The 18,002-nt window shown below is 48.9% G+C and overlaps 1 protein-coding gene across 3 annotated transcripts; it reads left to right on the top strand.

The window, feature by feature from the left end:
- Positions 1 to 654: 654 nt before the first annotated feature.
- Positions 655 to 5,428, top strand: LOC125527568 (disease resistance protein RGA4). Of its 3 annotated transcripts, none has more exons than XM_048692086.2 (3): positions 655 to 1,620; positions 2,602 to 4,778; positions 4,903 to 5,428. In XM_048692086.2, the coding sequence occupies exons 1-3, from the start codon at positions 803 to 805 to the stop codon at positions 4,938 to 4,940; spliced, it is 3,033 nt and encodes a 1,010-aa protein (XP_048548043.2). In that variant the 5' UTR covers positions 655 to 802; the 3' UTR covers positions 4,941 to 5,428. The 3 variants fall into 3 exon arrangements, with proteins under 3 accessions (XP_048548043.2, XP_048548044.2, XP_087398850.1); XM_048692087.2 differs by having other exon boundaries at positions 4,911 to 5,428; XM_087542724.1 differs by lacking the exon at positions 4,903 to 5,428 and having other exon boundaries at positions 2,602 to 4,867.
- The last annotated feature ends 12,574 nt before the right edge of the window (positions 5,429 to 18,002 follow it).

Below are 18,002 nucleotides of genomic sequence, written 5' to 3' on the forward strand. Positions count from 1 at the left end.
GCTATCTGAGTGTACCGATCCTAAGTGAACCAAAAACTTCTTGTTATTTCGGTTTAAACAACTAAGTTCCTTATGATTCAGTTCTCTCGATGTTGCTTGAGGGCGATCAAGTTTAAACTTGGGGGAGTTAAATAAGTGATATTTTAACACTCATTCACCCTTTTGTTGAACCAAGACATTTCATTAAAACCGAGATATTCGCTCGTATTGCTACAAATGACTAATGAATGCAAAGGATTCCACAAATCCTCTTTTTGATGTGTTTCCACCAAAAATGGGGTGTGATTATTAGGTTCTTGAGTCATGATTATTGGGTAAGGGGTGTTTCGTATTGCTTTCTCCTGTTACAACGTACGGACTCTTATGCTAGTTAAAATATAATATTATAAATGCCGTCTATTAACTTGGCCATATACATAACATGACAACTCTTTATAGCCGATTGTTGTCTCCCATGCTCTTAGGCTAGCCGGAGACTTAACTACTCCCCTCCATCCAAAAATACTTATCGTCAAAATAGATATAAATAGATGTTGTTGTTAAAATGGATATAAATAGATGTATTTAAAATTAAAATATACGTAGATATGTTCATTCTTTAAACAAGTATTTTCGAACAGAGGAAGTACTTGAGTAGTAGGTGCGGTCATCTCTCACGAAGGGTTTGTGGGTGGAAGTGGGTTGGCTCTACTTGGTGTGCCTGTGTGGCCACTGCAGCAACCTGGTGAGCACACCACAATCAGAGCCATAGTCACCACACCTCAAGTTTGGAGGAGCGAGCGGATCACCGGCGAGCGCAGGCATGGAGGTGGCGGTGGCGGTAGTGAGCGCTGTGACGAAAAGCGTGGTGTCGAAGCTGCTCACAGTCATAGAGAAGAGGTACAAGGAGTTGAAGGACCTGGAGGGCGACATCGGTTTCCTGCATCGAGAGCTCGCCATGATCTGCGGATCCATGGAGGTTCAGATCTCGCACAAGGGGCAGCCCAGTGCGGTGGAGATCCTATCCATGGAGGAGTTCCGCGCTCTGGCACATAACATCGAGGACTGCCTGGACCGGTTCCTTCCCTGCGCCGCGTGCGAGGGGGAGCTCCAGATCCGCGATCCAAGAAAGTTCTGCCATGAGATCGCGAGGCTCAAGCGGGAGCTGGATGCGGCGCATGAGCGGAAGGTCAGATACAATGCAGACTTTGGCTCCGCCGCAGCCGAATCGAACCTGGACGACAACCCCGTTGACCCAGAGAATCCGGGCGCCTACGGGGCTTCTCCTGCGGTGGGCATCGAGGAAGCGAAGCAGGAGCTTTGCAAGTCCTTAGTTGATGGCGGCGGCGGCGGTGGCCAAGCTAGCCGCAGGAAGCTGAAGGTGGTCTCCGTCGTCGGATTTGGGGGCTCCGGCAAAACGGCACTGGCATGGGAGGTGTACAACTGCCCTCAAGTCGCCGAGCGATTCGGTCGCCGTGCCTGGGTGACTCTGGCGTCCAAGCACAAACACGATGTCGCTGCCAAGGAGGCGCTCTTGAGGGCCATACTTGAGGGGCTTCTCGGAGAAGAAGCACAGGAGTCCATGCCACAGAAACTCCGACAGCTCCAGCAGCATGTCAGTGTTCTTCTCCGGACAAAGAGGTGAGTGCCGATCCGAATGTTCCCAGCTATGGTACAATATTTGTATCTGTCAATTATACTCCCTCCATCCCAAATTACTTGTCTTAGATTTGTCTATATACGGATGTATCCGTCAATTATGCATTTGTAGTTTTCATACTATGCCAGTAATTTGAGTATCATCAGTATTGCTGATATTTTCCCATCAGTTTAGCCAAATCTTATACATTTAAGAATCTTTTGGCTATGGTATCATAAGTTGAATGCATCAACTATCCGCCTCAAATCAAAAACCAATGCATCAGCTAGTTAAAAGTAGTTTCATGAACTAATCAGTACGCCTAAAAATGTATAGTACATTAGCTCAACTCTAACATTCAGTTTGTATCTTGCTCCTGATTAGGCATGCACAGTACCTATTGTTTTGCAAGTGTACAAGTATCAGTTTTTCACTGGCAAAATGACTATCTAATCTCAAACCCATCAATCGTAGTGATTGACGCTGTCATTGGGCTATTTCTGGCGGCATTGGTCGCAAATGAGTTTCCCTGGAAATTAACTTCGAAATAACCTGCAAAGGGATTTACTAAAAATAGACAACTCTTAACATTTGTAGAGTTTTCAATTGGTTGTACTACAACTAATAAATTGTAAAAGCTAAAAAAAGTACGATAAGTACGAATTTTCCTGCAAATATGAGACCTACTTAGCCAATCAAGTTTTTGGTTCATTTTTTCCAGTAGAGTGCTTGCATAACAAAGATACTTGTCCTCTCAAGAATTCAGTAGGCGTAGTCACCAATAGGCAGCCATGCTTGAACGGCTCTATTGTTCTCCTGTTACCCTCATGTTGAGTAGTTGGCTTGGTAATTTGGACCAAAACAGGGGACTTTTTAGACCAAAACAGGGGACTTTTTAAACCAAAACAGGGGACTTGCTTAACTACAAAGCCAATTCCAAATGACCGGCATATTAACTTTGCATTTTTCCATTTTGCTAACAGGTGTTTAATTGTAATTGATAACATCAAGATGGAGATCTGGGACGCAATAAAACCCATCTTCCCAAATGAAACAGAGAGCAGAATACTAGTGACCACGACTGTGACCTCAGTAGCTAATGCCTGCAGCTTGCCTGATGGTTATGTTTACAGTATGAGATCTCTTAGTGCGGAACAGTCCAAGGCTTATCTAGACAAGAAGGTTTTTGTCAATGGATGCTCACCTGACTTGGAGAGGGGTTCAACTGCAATCGTGAACAGATGTGATGGTCACCCACTCGCTCTTGTTAGTGTTGCCAAAGCTTTGCAAGGTCACAAGTTGACAGGGGATCTCTGTGAAGAAATGACCCAGAACCTATGTTCTCGTATGGACGAGAACAAGAATGGTCACTTCACAAAACTAGGGCAAGTTCTTATGAATAATTACAGCAGTCTGCCTGGCAATTCTCTCAAGACCTGCTTACTATACTCAAGTGCATTCCCAAATGATCGCCCAGTCAGCAGGAAAACTCTTACTAGCCGATGGTTAGCTGAAGGATACATTGATGGTGACCAAGAGATTGCCAATAAGAAATTGGATGAGCTAATCGACAGGAATATCATTCGGCCCGTCGATCCAAGCAACAATGGGAAAGCCAAGACGTGCAAACCTCACGGTATCATGCACCAGTTCATGCTACACAAGTCCATGGCTTCGAATTTCATTGATACATCTTTTGGCGCTAAGAACCGAAGTAACTTCCGTCACCTCATTATTGAGAACGCTACAAATGGCACAGCAGGCAACAAGGGAGATGGTACCGGTCCAGCTGGCCATGACCGCCTGCACAACATCTTTTCGTCTTTCAAAAAAAAGGTTGATAATTTCTTTTCGGGATCAGCCAGCAAGCAGCTGCGCCCCAGATCTCTAACAGTCTTTGGGAGTGTAGAAGAAGCTGTTCCAGACTTGACGAGTTTTGAGCTGCTGAGGGTGTTGGATCTAAAAGAATGTAGTGTTTTGAATGAAGAACATCTGGGGCAGATATACAAGCTGCTGCATCTCAAATATCTGACACTGGGGAGCTCTGTTAGCAATCTTTCAGTTCAAATGGAAAGGCTTCATTGTTTAGAGACACTTGACTTGAGGAAGACAAAGATAGAGACACTGCCTATGGAAGTTATTACTCTGCCCCACCTTGCACACCTTTATGGAAAGATTAAGCTAAAAAAGATTAGTGGCAAGAACCTTACGGGATTCCTGCAAGGAAAAACTAATTTGCAGACTCTGGCAGGAGTTGTTGTAGACAGCAACTCTGGATTCCCGGAACTGATGGTTCATATGAAAAAACTGACAAAGGTCAAGATATGGTGTGAGATCCCTAGCACAGATAGCAATTACGCCGTACTTTCAGAGGCCATTCACAAGTTTGCTCAGGCTGGTATGGCTACTCCAGTAGGCGCCCGTTCCCTATCACTTCATTTGAATGATTTTTCCAAAGGTTTGCTTCATCACCATCAAGGTGACAGCACAATTGCAACATCAAGAAAGCGTGGTTATCTTAGCTCACTGAAACTGCAAGGCAGCCTGAATCAGTTACCTCAGTTTGTTATGGGCCTGCGTGGTCTGAAGGAGCTGTGCCTTACATATACTAATCTGAAGGGGTCTGAACTTCTAGCAGGTCTGGGCAACCTAAAGCTCTTGGTTTGTCTCAAACTGGTTGAAGTCGATCTCGCCGATTTAAATATAGACATTGGGGATTTCCCAAGCCTGCAACGGCTTTGCCTTGTGGTCGAAAAACCCAGATTCCCTATAATTGAGCATGGAGCTTTGCCGCGTCTTGTTTCACTCCAGTGGCTCTGTAAAGATCTAGTGGGTCTTTCTGATGACCTAAAAGTGGAATCATTTGAAGCTCTTGAGGAAGTCGCTCTGGATTCTATGCTCAATCAACAAACCATACAGCTCTGGGAAAATGAATTGAAGAAGCACCCCAAGAGGCCAAGGGTTATCTTGCTCGAAAAGGTGGTTGATCCAACCAAAACTATGTCGGGGAAATATGTTGCCTCCCGCAAAGTCTACAACAGTTGTTACACCGACACTCCGCAAACGAGGTTGCAGAGGTCTTGTCAAGTCACAGCTCCCCACGAGCAATCTCCAACACCTCACTCTCTGTTTGATCAAGTTCAAGTTTGCAGTGGACCAGGTTTGCACCTTTCTCATATTGTTGCCGGTCGTTGTTTAGTTCTCACTAACGTTATTCATGTTCTGCATGACTGAAGAATATCATATTTCTAATTTCTGAATTCCATCTTTGTTATTTTATCAAGGGCCTCAGATGTCGAAGATACATAATTTACCACATTAGATGTGAAACTGGACTCTCTCCGTATATACATTCATCTGTCGTTGAGCAGCCCAACATGAGGGTACAATTAGTAAGGTTCGACATAAGAAGGAGGTGCGGCGCAGGCGCCCTGTGACACCCCTCTTCTCAGGCTGTCCAGTCAATTCAGTTTGTGAATAAATCTCCACCATGCAGCTTGACAGATGCTTCTGTCGGGGTTGTGCACACCAACTGGCCAACCACTTTGCTTGCCCCATTTCTACTCATGTATTATAATGTCTCCTAAGGCTGCGTTTGGATTATCATGTTTCCTTCGGATACACCTGTAAAATATACACGCCACTGCACGTTCGTCGTTTTGTGCCGGAAATCACTCTAATCCGGTAAGATACACTTGTAAAACTGACACAACTGTATTATATTAGATTACACTCCATCCAAGGGCGGCCTAAAGAATTTGTATTCTGCACCCGAGTCTGTCGGCGGATAAATGTATTGTATCAATTTTATTGATCTTTCTAGTAAATTTACTTGGATATATTCGTTTGATGCGAAACCTGATGTCAAGTGCTTTTATTAATTCAAAAAATGCATTGCACAACTTGCAGGCAGAAGAACTACGTAGATGCGTACAGTCAGACTAGGGGAAGTGCGGGTACTTGTGTAAAATCAATATTATGGTTTGACACACAGGGTTTCACATCATGTGAATGGCTCCTAAATCTTATGACAAATCGTTGTCACGCAGACTAAATGAAGGTTTGATTACAGGGGATGCATGTAATGACGGTAGGACTGGCCACCGCGACCGCAGGCGTACGCTGACCACCTGCGCCGGCGGTGGCGGCCAACCTACAGGTTAGCCGGCTCCAACTTGACCAGGGCAGAGTACATCCTCTGTTCAGAGTTTGAAGGCAGAGTACATCCTCTGTTTTCTGGTACATCTCCATTCCTGGTTTCAAAGCATATTTCCCGCGCAAAGTGCTTTTTTTTAACAACAAAGGATGACCCGCGCGAGTGCTGACAGCTGAAACCAATCCACCACGCGCGAGCTAGTCAATCTGTAAGCATTTTTTAAGACAAATTTCGGCAAGCTTTATTCAACAGTCACAATGTTTAAAGGGCGAACAAAAGATCACTAGGTTGGCCTAAACCAAACATGGTGACCAACCCTTAGTTGTAGAGCATGCTTCGCTAAATTGCGAGCCTCGCAATTCAACCTCCTAAATTCATGAACAAAATTTAACAGATGAGTGAATACCAGTTTTTACCCTCAATTTTGACACTTTTGATACTAATCACCTCATTTAGCGAGATTTCATGCGTTTTACTTCATTTAGCAAAAGTTCTGCCACGATTTACCCTGTTCAAAATTTTGCGAGTGTTTTGTCCAACAGGTCTCAATTGTCAGGTCCAGCTGGCATGCCACGTCGACGGTTTTTTCTTGCCTATTTTTCTCTCTCCTGAACCGCTCCTCGCAGCTTCTCCCGACCGGAACCGGCCAGACGAAGGTCACTCACGTATCGTCCAACGCACAACGCCCAAGCGGCCACGCTCCACACTCATGCCTAATCAATTGCATCGCCCGTCCAGGCTTCCGATCACACGTACCCGCCAAGCTTGCTCGAACCTAGGGTTAGGGATTATCAAGCAGCGGGGACGGCGACACCAAGACAAGAAACGACCCGGTGGAATCACGCGAGGAGGAGGTTCTTATAGGAGGAGGGCGGAGAAGTTGCCATCATGGAGGAGGATTCCTCGAATCCGGAGGACGGGTTGAAGAAGAGTCCTTTTTTAGGGGAAGGTGAAGAAGAGTCCTGACTCCGACTTTTTTCCTTAGCTGCGGTTGGGCTGTTCGGCCCATAAGAGTCCTGGCTTAGTAACATAACACTAAGCGAGTCATTTTTTTACGTATCAGCAGAAACACTGAATGAAACGATTTTTAGTACAGGAAGGGTATTACAAACGATTCTTAGGTACGGGAGGCATATTATGATGATGAATGGGCAGAACCAATAGCTCTTTTATTAGTAGTTATATAGTTATAGATAGATAGACATATGATACAGTGTGAATAACTCTAGGAAATGATTAGAAACGGCCTACCTGCCGAACGCTCAGCCGGTCGCCGCGGTCGGCACCGCTTGCTCGCTTCGTGCAGCTTCCATACGCATCTACTTCCTCCGTTTCGATTACTTGTCATAAATATGATTATTTTAATTCTAGATACATTTATTTCTACGATGAATAATTTGAAACGGAGGGAGTAGTAGTTGCGACGCACGCGACTTTATCGATACTCATTCCTTAATTCTTTCTTCGACGCGTCGAGGCATCCTCCTATCTCCACACGTGCTGCTGCTCCTTCCATCTCCACCTTCCTAGTTGTCCTAAGTCTCACCATCGAGTCATGGCTGGGTGCTTTCTCACCAGAGAGGGTGGAAGGGGCGTTGCCCAGCTAAGCATGGCAGGGACTCCTCACACTTGTCCGCGCACTACTAGGAAAAAGGCTATAGATAGGATTGATACTAATGGCGCATCAGGAAAGTAATGCGTCACTACTATATACTAATGGCGCATCACCAACTGGTGCTCCATTAGTATATATATTTATATTTTTTACTTTTTTGTAAAACTTCTAATGGCGCACCACCTGCAGGTGTGCCATTAGTAACCAGGGTACTTTTTGAATTCATGAGGACACTTGATCTCGATCCCCCTCCATCTCGATCTCGATTCCCCCTCCATCTCGATCCCACCCGCACCCTCCCCCGCTAGCTCCACCGCCGCCGACGACCCACCGCAACCCTCCCCCGCTCCACCGCCGCCGACGAGCACCCCCCCCCCCCCCCCCCCCGCACCCTCCCCCGCTAGCTCCACCGCCGCCGACGACCCACCGCAACCCTCCCCCGCTCCACCGCCGCCGACGAGCACCCCCCCCCCCCCGCACCCTCCCCCGCTCCACCGCCGCCAACGGGCACCCCCCGCACCCTCCCCCGCTCCACCGCCGCCGCCGATGATATTTTCAAGTAACAAATTTGAACATATTTTTTAAAAAATTATTACTATTTTTATAAAAAAATATTACTGTTATGATTTAAACAAGTTTGAACATATTTAAACACAAAAAAATGATATTTTCAAGTAACAAATTTGAACATATTTTTAAAAAATTATTACTGTTTTTATAAAAAAATATTACTGTTATGATTTAAACAAGTTTGAACATATTTAAACACAAATAAATATCAAAAACAGCATTTAAAATGCATAAAAAACATTGGGGAGCTTGGGAATCAAACCCAAGACCTCCTGGTGTGTGTGCTGCATGCTAACCAGTCAAGCTAGTGGGTGGGTTCTGCTGTAGATAGGGTTAGGCTGTAGATATGGTTAGTGGGCTAGATTAAAACAAAATTCTAATGGCGCACCGAGGGGAGGTGCGCCATTAGAATAGTCGTACTTATGGCGCACCGAGGGGAGGTGCGCCATTAGAATAGTCGTACTTATGGCGCACCGAGGGGAGGTGCGCCATTAGAACCCTCCCCCCACTCCACCTACTGCCCTCGCCAGACACTTCGTCCTTCCTATCCCTCCACCATGCCGCTCCCTCCCTCGTCCCCCCCTCCACCGCGCCGCCGCTGCTGCCCCGACCCACGGCGCCGCAGCCGCCCACGCGCCCCCGCCGTCTCCCTCTCCCCTTCCTCCCCCTCGAGCGCCGCCTCCCCTACGTGCGCCGCCTCCCGACCCACGACGCCGACGCCGCGCCTCCTCATCGCGCACGGGGCGCTCTTCCTCGCGCTCTCCTCACCAACCACGACGCTGGCCACCTGCTCCGTCGTCTCCGGTAGAGGTTACTCCACCTAGCTGCAGCCCTCGTGCGCTTGGCGGCTAGGGTTTGCCTCCAGCCCCTCCCCTCCCCCATCAACGAGAGGAGCATCCGGTGCCCCCGCCCTTGAGTTCGTCGACGACGCCGTCCTCCAGCTGCTGCCGCCGCTGCCACCGTCCTCCCACCCAGGTACCTCTCCTCCTTCCTCCTTCCTCCCTCTCCTGTGTTCCTAGGTTCCTAGGTTCCTAGGTTCAGATTTGTGCACTATAGATGATGTTCCACTGTGAACTTACTGATGATGACAGATTTGTGAACTTACTGATGATGACAGGAGATTTGTGCACAAACTACAGTGCACAAATCTCCATGATGGATTAGGTAATGTTCCACTGTGTAGTAAGTTCCATAGATTGTATAATGCTGACACCAGTTTTAATATTACTGTAGCAGAGGTGATTGGGGGTTGTTGGGATAATGTCAAAATTAGGAGGAGGTTGGGTGATTTGGCTGAGCAGCAGTTGCAATATCTCTGTGAGGACGTGGTTCAAAGTGAGGAGAGAGATAAGTGCGTGTGGACTTTAACTACATGTGGTGAATTTACCATTAGATCAATGTACCTAATGATCAAAGCTTTGCAAGTTAGATGTCATTTTAGAAAATTATGGTTTATTAAAGTACCTCTTAAGATTACAGTTATCTTGTGGTTATGTTTAAGAATAGTATATTATTGACTAAGTTATTACTCAAGTCTCTCACTGGTTGGAACACTGGGCTGGTTTGCAGAAGCGTGGGGGCCTAATCAAATTACCTAATCAGATTTGTGAACTATAGTTTGTGAACTACACAGTGGAACATTACCTAATCAGATTTGTGAACTTACTGATGATGACAGGAGATTTGTGCACTGTAGTTTGTTAATCTGGACATCTTAGTAGCTAATGCATTCAGTTAACCAAAGTTTAGTTCTTGTGTAGTGTAGTTCCCTCCTCAAATTACTTGCAAGCATATTGTAACTATTTTCACTCTGTCCTGAAGGTTTTTGACTACACAATCTGTGGTGACCCACACTCTGTTGGTTCACACTCATTGAGTTCGCTCGTGAAGGTATTATATGTTCACATGGTACATTTATGTTTTTCAGCAGCTAATTGATGGTTTGATACATGATACATTTCATGCACAGGTGCTAGAGCTGCACTTAACTTGTTAAAATCATCCCCTTGTTCTTACTGGTTATATAAATTCATTGATTGTCCTATGTTTTTTGTCAGGGTATTGTTCAGGAAGCTTGCTTGAGTTTGTGTCCTTTAATTTGTAAATCTGCAGTTCTAGCCACATTTAGGATAAGTTGTTGTATATACTGTCATAAAGTTCAGCAAGAACAGGGCATCAACAGTGCTACTCTAGTATCTAGTTGGGGAGGGACAAATGGACAGGGACAACAAACTATTAGTCTTAGGATTAACACTCCTCATATGAGATGAGAGGATTTTTTTTAAATTGCTTCTTGCAGTTTTGAAAATTCAGTTTATTCGGTTACTAAAAATTCAGTTAGGCACACAAATTTCAGAACTTTTGTTTGCTGTAACATATTGATGTGCTTTGTAAAACTTGTTCATGTACTGAACTACTAATGCCTTGTGATGCTCTGAATTACTTGTGATGCCTCTGAATTACTTGTGATCACATTGAGAAAGAGATGCAAAGATGATGATCAAAGATGGGCTGCTGTAGAACTGTTCTTCATCTTTACAGTGCTGTTGTATAGAAATATGCTGAATTTTCTGCTCTGATTGTTTCTCAAAGAAATTTAGCAAAAAAATGGGGTCCTGGGAGACGCCGCTGCTGCTTGAGGCCCTTGAGAGGCCCTTCGTGTCGTGATGATTTTGCAGGTACCCCGAGAGGCCCTTGAGTTTGCCGGAATGTCGATTAACTTCCGTTCCGGCAAATTCGGGTACTCCATATGTCCTATTTTCAGCAAAGGTCATGCTGAAATTTTCCGTGAATTTTAGCATGACTTTGATAAAAATCGGACATATGAGGTACTTGCTACTAATGCATGGGCCGGGGTATCTTAGTACTTAATTAAGTAGGATCAACTGCCCCTTTATTCTTGCTGTATTAAACCATAGGTGGCAATAGAGCCAAGTGATTAGTGCCAAGTGATTAGGCCCAACCTAGGGTGCCTCGGCATCGATAAACCCTAAATGATGAAAACTTAACTTGGCTGCCCCGGATGCCTCCTTGTCGATGAGAACCTAAATGATGTACGCTTAGGCTTTTAGGGTGCCTCGGCGTCGACAAACCCTAAATGGTGAAAGCTTAGGCTTTTAGGGTGCCTCGGTGTCGACAAACCCTAAATGATGAGACCGTGATCTTGTTCCTTGACAATAACCAACTTTTTGACCAAACTTTTTTCCTATTTAGAGCGAAACATGGCCCACAACGATGAGGCCGGTGGTTCGGGCGGCAAGCAATTCTGGGAGCTGTCCCAGGAGATGGAGGAACAACCTCACCACTATGAGGATGCCGCGGAAGACACCGATCCTGATTACACAACCCCTAGTGGCGTCGGGGATGACACCACTGATGGTGCCGCCGAGGATGCCACCACTGATGATGGCGGCGCACACACAGATGGCAGCCAACCGAAGAAGCAAAGGAAGGACCGGCGCCCGAATGCGCTCCGCACCCTCAAGGAGGAATTCACTCAAGTGGACTCCGACGGGAATCCAACGGAGCCCAAACATATAGTCAAGGGATACTCGCTTCAGCTCGGGTGCATTCTCCGGAGCACCGTCTCGATCAACACCGAGAACCTTAGGCATAAGGACCGAGGGAATTTGCGCAACCTCCTCTTCACGAAGCTGCACGAACGATACAAGTTCTCCGCCGAATTTGAAAACACACACCTCTCAGGGAATAAAGTGAACAGTGCCGCCCTCACGAAGATGAGCACGACCCTGTCTACTTGGAAAAGCGCGGTGAAGAGAATGATTGATAAAGGTGATAGTTATGAGAAGATCAAGGCGAAATATCCTTTGATGAGCGAAGATGAGTACAAGGAGTTCAAGATCAAGTGCGAGAGCAGTGCAACCTCCGAATCAAGTCAGTGGGGGAAAGAAATGCGGGAGTTGAACTTAGGGGAACACAAACTCGGTCCCGGCGGTTACAGAGTGGCGGAGCCTATATGGGACAAGGAGGACGCGGAGTGTGCCGAGCAAGGCCTACCGCCCCGCTTCGAGAAATACAGCGGTGACAAGCAGACCAGGAACTATGTCAGGGCCCGGTATAAGGAGGACCCGATAACAAAGGAGCTTACCACGAATCCGAAGACCAGGGCGCTTGAGCTTCTTCTGGTAAGGAATACACCCCCGCGTAATTAGCTCCATATGGTTGCACTCTAATTAATCCCCAATATTTCTAAATGGTTCACGTTCCTTTCGCAAGACACTGAAAGCAGTAGCGCGGAGTCGTCTAAGAGCTCCCCTTTCGACACCCCTTTAAATAGGGCGTTGAACGTAATGAAAAACAAGGATAAGCTCACTAAGCCAACATCAGCTGGTCGTGTGACCGGCAAAGGCTTGTCCAAAAAATGGGGGTCATACTATACCGCTGGTGTGCGGAAGGAGAAAAAGACCAGCTCAGAAAGCTAGACGCGTGAGGTTGAAGAACTCAAGGCACAAGTGGCGCGGATTCCGGAGCTTGTCCAAGAGCAAGTGCAACAACAACTTGGAACGACGCTCAACGCCATGGTGCCTACGTTGATTCATGGGCTGACGACGTGGATTGCGGGCGGCCAACAGGGGTCTCCCCCGGTTCCCAGCTTCACGGCCAGCAACTCGCACAGCGCGCAGGCGGCGCCATTGGTGTCTCCGGCAGCGGCGCCATTGGTGTCTCCGGCGGAGGCGGTATTCGTGTCTCCGGCGCCGGCACGGGCATTGGAGCTTAATGCACCCGGGTGTACGCCGGCCGGCACCTCGCCAGCAAGCGCCCCCTCCGTCAGTTGCACGCCCGCCGTTGGCGGTGCCTCGACATTAGCCGAGCTCGACGGCATCACGGTAACTAAGCCTCTCGGCCGATGACTTCATCTCCTTGCCTTTGACTGGGCATCCCTGACGCCCTGTACATGTTTTCGCAGGGCACCGCCGACGTTCCTTGCACTCTTCTGCACTTCGTGGGCGCCGAGTTGGTCGATGTCGCCAAGGGCAGAATCGTTCAACCGGGCAACCCCATGTTCCACGGTAATCCGATGCCACCCACAATGTATAGGGTTGAAGTGGTTCGGGTGCTGCCAGGCTGCGACGAGCTGTTACCTCCGATTCGACCCGCTGGGGCCGACGAAGAAGATGAGATGACCCTCAGCACCTGCGTAAATTGGCCCCTGCTTTGGCCGAAGAGCCAGATTCGTTTGGGGGCGGGGGACACCACCCCACAGACAAGACCGCCAGTCGTGCCGGCGCCAAGCCATGGCAAGAACGCCGCAACGCTACCGGACCTGCCGGACATCCCTATGGCACAGGATCCGGACAGCCCTATGGCACAGGATCCGGACGGCGACGACAACGACGACGGTACATTTACCAAAGTTGATAAGTACTTTGCCGAACATGGGTACGCTGACGAGTTCTGCGGGCCTTTTTCTCAAGAACCCAACCAAGACGACCGCGATCTAGCTGGTACGGCGGAGAAATCCAATTGCAACAGGCGTCGTCTGGCGTTCAGTTCTCAGGACACGCCTCCAGCTCCCGCCTTCACCGAGCCTCAGATAGCTGAGGTGCGAAATATTATCAGCCCCAACACGCTCAAGAAGGCGGTCTGTGAGCAGAACTCGGTCCCATTACAGGAGATCAAGAAGAAGGGACGGAAACGAAAGACTAACAAGGGCGCCGGTGCGAGCTAGCCGGCACCGAGTTCGATCCGTGCTCAGGACGGGCCACCTTCACCTAAGGATATCTCGAGGAGGGTGCATGTGGCAGGTAGGGCGATGCTACCGCCAAATATGTTGAATGCTGCAACCGGTGCTATGCGGAATCTGCACGACAGTGTTCTTTTTTTGGAGAAGCGGCGTCTCAGAGAGAAGGATGTGGCATACCCGGTTTTCGTGGCCAAGGTGCCAGAGGGCAAGGGCTTTGTGGATGGCAACATCGGGGGTACGATCGTCCTGTGGTTTGATGACATCTTTGCTATGTTTAACCTTCATCCGCTGCACTACACCTTCGTTCGGCTGTTTTCGCTGAGTATGGAGATGCAGATCATTAGAGACAAGACCCTGGACATCGTGATAGTCGACCCCTTCTACATGCGTGCCAAGCACTTGAGCAGCACTGGGGACCGCCAAGTTGCGAGTTCACACCTCGAAGGCGTCATTCTGGCAAACCCAGATAAGGATAACTTTCTTGTGGCTTACTTTCCCGAGTAAGTCATCCCTTAACCGCCCCGTAACATATGATTTCTTAGATTTCGATCGTTCTTTTTTTTCTAACATTCCGTGTTCTGTGCAGTGACACACATTGCACACTCATCCTCTTAAGCCCGAAATATTCCATGGCCACGTATTTAGACCCGAACCGTAACTTCAAGATAGACTACACAAATGTTAAGAAAGTTCTTGATGATGTTCTCCCCGCCTACGCCAAATCTGGAGGCACCTTCACCAAGGCAGTTCGTAAGTATGGCAAGCACATGTTCTCACACAATACGAAGTTCTGCTGCGTCAAGCAGCCGCTTGGCGGTCAGAAGGATGCCTACTACGCCCTCCATCACATGCGGGCGATCGTAAGGGACCATCATCAACTTCTGCTACCAAATAATCTCAAAAATTGGGCCGCGAGCTTGTCGGCAGTCCAGGACGCGGACCTCAGACAAGAATTCTTTCGCATCCAGTCGGAGTTTGCGGACATCATCCATCAAGATGTTCTTCATACCTCGGGGCAGTTCTTCCTTAGATATCAACCGTCCAACAGTGAGATAGATGAAATGCTACAAATGCAGGGTGACAACGACCGCGATTTCATGACCATCACGACAGACGGCGGCTTCATCCACGTTCCTGTCCGATGAGTTGAGTCGAAAGTAGTGATGTGTAGTTCTGAAACATTGATTGGCTCATGTTGTAATTATACTTTAATGAATTCGTATGTCTCTTTGGTTTGGACAGTCGTTCAACTTAGATGTAATCGATGCTATTTATTAGTAGGACAATGAATCGTGCTATTAATGTCTTGCTTTTCTCTTCCGATCCTTTTATTTCATACTTACATATTGCTTATGTATTGTCTGTTGTTTGGCTTGTGCATAGAGATGCCGTCGTATGTCGTGTACAAGGGTAAGGTTCCCGGAGTCTACGACGACTGGGAGGAGTGTCGGAGACAGGTTCACCGTTTCAGCGGTAATAGTTACAAAGGGTACACCACTAAGGCGGAGGCCGAATCTAGATATGCCCGCTATCTAGCGGGAGAGAGGAGGGAGCGTTGGAGGAACCGGATGAAGACCAGTTTGATCGCGATGATGCTCATCGTGATGACCACAGCTCTCTTCTATGTGATGGTAGTTTAGATGATCGATATCGACTTGTAATGTGAAGACAAACTCGATACTCGCGGTCTTGAGACTTGTAATGTTTTATCTTTGTTCGGTCTTTTGAATTCGGAGACTAATATGATGAATTGTATTCGGAGACTAATCTTCTATTGTATTCGATGAATCTGATGTTGCTGTGTGCTGCTGTCTATATTCTGTCTAATAATATATTTTATATTCTGTCTAATAATATATTTTGTAACCTGCGCAAAAATCAGAAAAGGAATAAAAACCAAATATTCATACTAATGGCGCATCACCACCAGGTGCGCCATTAGTATGCCAAAGGATACTAATGGCGCATCAATAGAGAATGCGCCATTAGTATGACAAAGCCATGCTTACGTATGGCCCCCTGGGAGGCACACTAATGGCGCATGCTGTTACATACTAATGGCGCACTAGTTGGTGCGCCATTAGTATACCAGATACTAATGGCGCACCTATGGTGCGCCATTAGTAAGATATACTAGTGGCGTGCTACTAATGGCGCACTAGTAATGCGCCATTAGTAGGCAAAACCAGTGCGCCATTAGTAGGCCTTTTCCTAGTAGTGGCGTGTTCTTGAGATATGCCTGGGTCGCTTGCTTGAAGTCTAGGGAGGGCGATGACACCAGCAGGGGCGGAGTCATGATAATCATATTGAAAAAGGTTTTCGCCTCGTTATATATATAAAGCAAAGATCACCAACAACCAGGTACAACGCACGCCATCGAAACACACGCACACACCCAAGGCAGGATACATAGGCGCTGAACGCAGCAACACCACCCCTAGCACTACATGAGCCACCGGGAGCCTCAACCGTGAACACGTCACCGAGAAGAGAAGAAGCCACATACGATGCACCGTGGGCTCCAAGGCGGTGCCTACTGGAAGGTTACGACACCGAAGCACCGCCACCGCCCGACCCAAGAATCAGAGTTTCCCCCGGAGCAACACGATAGGCAGTGAGAGTCGCGGCGATGCCTTCAAGAAGGGAACGAGCTTCGCCGCCGCCGGTCCGTCCGAAGATAGAACGGATTTTCACCCCGGCCAATATTCACCCCCACCGAACGCCACACCCTGGCTGCCACGCCGCCCACACGGCCATGGCCACCAAGCAGCACCAAGCCACGGGCTTTGCCCAGGAGCACCACGACACCACCACCAGGGCCGCCGCCCCGACATCCAGGACCTTGACGCCACCTCGCCCGCCACCCACCGCTACCCCAACCAAAGAGTCGAGTGGAAAGGAACCGCCTTTCGCACCCCCGAGCTGTCCCCAGCGTCGAGACCCAATAGGCCGGCCAAAACTGGCCACCATCGACCGGTCCTGCTGCCGGACGCGGGACGAGCTCGGTCCTGCCACCGGGCGCGAGACGAGTCAGGTCCTGCTGCCGGGCGCGAGATGAGCTCGGTCCCGCTGCTGGGCGCGAGACAGGTGATGGGCCGCAGCTGGGAGAGGGCCAACCCTCCGATGACGATAGTGCCGGACGACGGGGAGAGGAATCGAAGGTCGTCAAGGGCACTCACCGACAGGCTGACGCCGAAGAAGTCCAGCCGCCGCCGTGTAACGACCCAGACCACCACCATGGGCCACCACCACGCCGTGGCAGCCCACATCCACGTGCGACCCCGAGGGGCAGCCCTGAGCCAGCGCCACCACCCTCGCCGCCAACGGCCGCCACACGCAAGGTCGGCCAAAGCCCACACCGCCGCCAGCGCCACCACCAGCACGAACCACCATCACCACCAGCATCCGGATCACACCGCCGTCCAGCCAAGCAGCCATGCCGCCCCAACACCTGCCAGCCCACGCCCCCTGCCAGCGTCAGTTCTAGCCAGGTGGACCTAACCGAAGGATGGCAGGCGCGCCGCCACCAGGGATGACTGAGCAGAGGAGAGCTCGGACCCAGCTACCACCCTCGACCCAACCCAACCGAGCCGCCGCATGGAGCCGAGCCACCCGTGTCGACAGCCAGATCGAGGCCGGCCCGACCCAACCAAGGACACGAGCGTCGTCCCGCCGCCCACAGCCCCTCCGCGCCACTGCCGTCAACCAGCGCCTCCGCCGCCAACTGCAACCGCCGCGCCCTGTGCCCGCGCCGCGCCGCCGCAAGAATCCGTCGGCCCGCGCCGCCCGGCCCCACGCGGCTGGAGGAAAAGCGCGCCGCCGCCGATGCTGGCCGGGCTTTGCCCGTCAGCGCGCCGCGGCGGCGGCGAAGGGAGGAGGGAGGAAAGGGGAGGCCTGGGTCGGCGGCTAGGGTTGCCCTCCCCGGCGCTCGCGGGAGGGAGAGGGGAAAAAAGTCGCTCCTTTTTACTTTATTCAGTTTCATAGAGAACTAGGTTGAGAACTTGCAGATCAACCTCATTAACAATTTAGTAGTTGAAAACTCGAATCAACGAGCTTAGAAAACAATTAATCTTAACAATGTTTGGCAGCATTTTTCCTTTTCGTAGTTGCTGATTCTTAATCTCAGAATTATCTGTATAGTATATGTTCGACATCGGATTTTTTTTTTGCATCACAACCAGGAACACGTTCAAAATAATTTGCATTACAATAATTCCTAGAACACTCACAAGATATGAATTCTTGACAACATCTTAAATCACACAACGAAAAAAACGAAAATCTGGTGTAAAATTTTAAGACTGATACAAGATGAGAAACTGAGAGAGATAAGTATAAT

The sequence above is a fragment of the Triticum urartu genome, chromosome 2A, assembly GCF_056163025.1.
Source record: "Triticum urartu cultivar PI428250 chromosome 2A, HENAU_Tu73, whole genome shotgun sequence".
NCBI classification, from domain to species: Eukaryota; Viridiplantae; Streptophyta; class Magnoliopsida; order Poales; family Poaceae; genus Triticum; species Triticum urartu.